Raw genomic sequence first — 2,500 nt, 5'->3', positions numbered from 1 at the left:
AGCATGCTTTGTTTCTTAAGTGTTGAGAACAAATAAAATGACATTTGAGCTTTTTATAGCGCGATATCCACTTAAACCTTTCCTTACAAACCTCACGATGCAACCAACAATTTTAGCATTCTGATTTTTTTGTACACTACAAATTTTCAAGAATTTTTTTTTGTATTATAGCTAAAAAAAATTTGACACTGGTTTAGAGAGCTTATTTTGCAGAACAAAGGGAAACAGTGTTTTTCAACATCCGTGAAGGGGGTCCGGTTTGACCAATCTGGGTGGCCGGTTGGACCTTAAAGTTCCATAAGTATCCGGTAGTACCAAAATGTCACGAATAACATTTTGCGTTGAGAACATGGATGAGACTGCTTAGGGTGCAAAATCGGCTGGTACACCTGAAACCGTCCACTTGAGCGTTAAATTTTACGACATCACTATACAGCATTGGTCTTATTTCTGGCCAGCAGTCTTCCATTCTCTGAGACGACCACATATAAGGCTTGTGTGGCCGGTAAGCCTGAATCTAATCTATGTACTTGTTAGGTGGGTGTGAAGTTTTGCAGAAAATTCTGAAAATTGGCGCTGATATGACCTTATTGTGTTGCAAGCGCAGTAAAAACCCTTTAAAAAGAGAATGAAAATGGCTGGTAAGGAGAGAGTTAATGTGCTCAAAGCGCTTTACAAGAAGTCGACATACAGAGCACAGCTGTGACCCATCTCTCCTAACTACCACTTTCCTGATAGATGTGTGTCGGTATACGAGGACATGTTCCCTGGTCTCCCAGATCACGTGATATTACACCCCTTGACTTTTTATCAGGGGGCGGGGGGAGGGGGAGGGGTGGAGGAGGGGGCGGAGGAGGAATTGTCATCTCAGGTTGACAGTTAAAAGGAAATGGAGGGAATTACATTGAAACCTGAACAAAAAAGTTCAATATAAACAGTTCCAAATGACATTTGTTCCAAGCCTAAGTATGAACACTTTCTAGTTAAACACAATTTGAACACTAATTTGTTATTTTCATTTTGTTTGTGCCATAATTTTGGCCTAGCAAAAATTGATATAGACCTATATATCACATAATCTCGCTATCAAAAACAAGCATTGACATTTTAACATTGAATAATAATATATCCACTTAAGGTGCTCAAAGCGCTTTACAAGGTGTCGGCATAGAAGAGCAAAACTGTGATCCATCTCTCCTAACCACCACTTTTATGTAAGATGTGTCGGCATACAAGGATATATTTCCTTTGCCTTTACTCAAATTCTCTCACCGTACTGATGTGTAAAATGAGTATCTGGTCCTCAAACAGTGTTGTATCTGTCGAAAAAATAATATTGAAATATAGCCTAACAGGCATCATGACTTGTTCTACATGCTACGTGTTGCTGTTTGCTAGGGACCCTTTGCAAAGCGCTTTGAGTACCTTTAAGTGGATATTGCGCTACATAAAAGCTCGAGTTTGTTTCTATTAATTTTTTTTTTGTTGTTTGTTTTTCAGTGTGTGTACATGTCAGAGCCGTGAGACTTACAGTGTGTGTACATGTCAGAGCCGTGAGACTTACAATCTGTGTACATGTCAGAGCCGTGAGACTTACAGTGTGTGTACATGTCAGAGCCGTGAGACTTACAGTGTGTGTACATGTCAGAGCTGTGAGACTTACACTGTGTGTACATGTCAGAGCCGTGAGACTTACAGTGTGTGTACATGTCAGAGCCGTGAGAGTTACAGTGGAAGTACGTGTCAGAGCCGTGAGACTTAGTGTGTGTACATGTCAGAGCCGTGAGACTTACAGTCTAAGTACGTGTCAGAGCCGTTAGACTTACAATGTGTGTACATGTCAGAGCCGTGAGAGGTACAGTCTGTGTACATGTCAGAGCCGTTAGACTTACAGTCTGTGTACATGTCAGAGCCGTGAGACTTACAGTCTGTGTACATGTCAGAGCCGTGAGACTTACAGTGTGTGTACATGTCAGAGCCATTAGACTTACAGTGTGTGTACATGTCAGAGCCGTGAGACTTACAGTCTGTGTACATGTCAGAGCCGTGAGACTTACAGTCTGTGTACATGTCAGAGCTGTGAGACTTACAGTATGTATATATGTCAGAGCCGTGAGACTTACATGCACTTTCCGTCGGTTGTCTTAATATACGCGACTTTGTCGTTCCCATCAAACAGCATCCAGTCCATTCCTTGAGCCCCAAAGTCCTTTCTGAGTACAAACTTTCGATTAAAATTGAAATATTCTTTCATTTTCTGAAAATAGATAGAATAAAAATAAAAAGGACACGTTTTGAAATTGAACTCATGAATCTTTAGAACATTAAAACGGCTTTCGGCCATGTGATCATTACGCGTCGAAATATCTAGTAAATTAAATAATGTAGGAAGCCTGACGCAATTCTAGAAATACGTGTATTACTATATGTGACCCATCGTCTCAAAACCGCAGATGGTTTAAAGAACCAGATGGTTTAACGCCGAATTTAATGTTAAAAC

General features: G+C 40.4%; 1 protein-coding gene across 2 annotated transcripts in view; it reads right to left on the bottom strand.

Annotated features, from left to right (window-relative positions):
* LOC144958683 (uncharacterized) overlaps window positions 1–2,500 on the bottom strand; it is a 12,577-nt gene that overhangs the window by 5,560 nt on the left and 4,517 nt on the right. For both annotated transcript variants that reach the window (XR_013642493.1, XM_078890818.1), the window contains exon 3: window positions 2,124–2,257. Coding sequence is in view for 1 of the 2 variants with exons in the window: in XM_078890818.1 (XP_078746944.1) it covers window positions 2,124–2,257 (134 nt within the window). In the remaining variant the exon portion in view is untranslated. The remainder of the gene's footprint in view (window positions 1–2,123; window positions 2,258–2,500) is intronic.

Source organism: Berghia stephanieae, chromosome 13 (genome assembly GCF_034508935.2).
Source record: "Berghia stephanieae isolate SIO BIC M18660-M18661 chromosome 13, UCSD_Bste_1.3, whole genome shotgun sequence".
In the NCBI taxonomy this organism is placed as follows: domain Eukaryota; kingdom Metazoa; phylum Mollusca; class Gastropoda; order Nudibranchia; family Aeolidiidae; genus Berghia; species Berghia stephanieae.
Note: the sequence above shows the minus strand (reverse complement) of the source record. Positions and strands in the feature narration are given on the sequence as shown.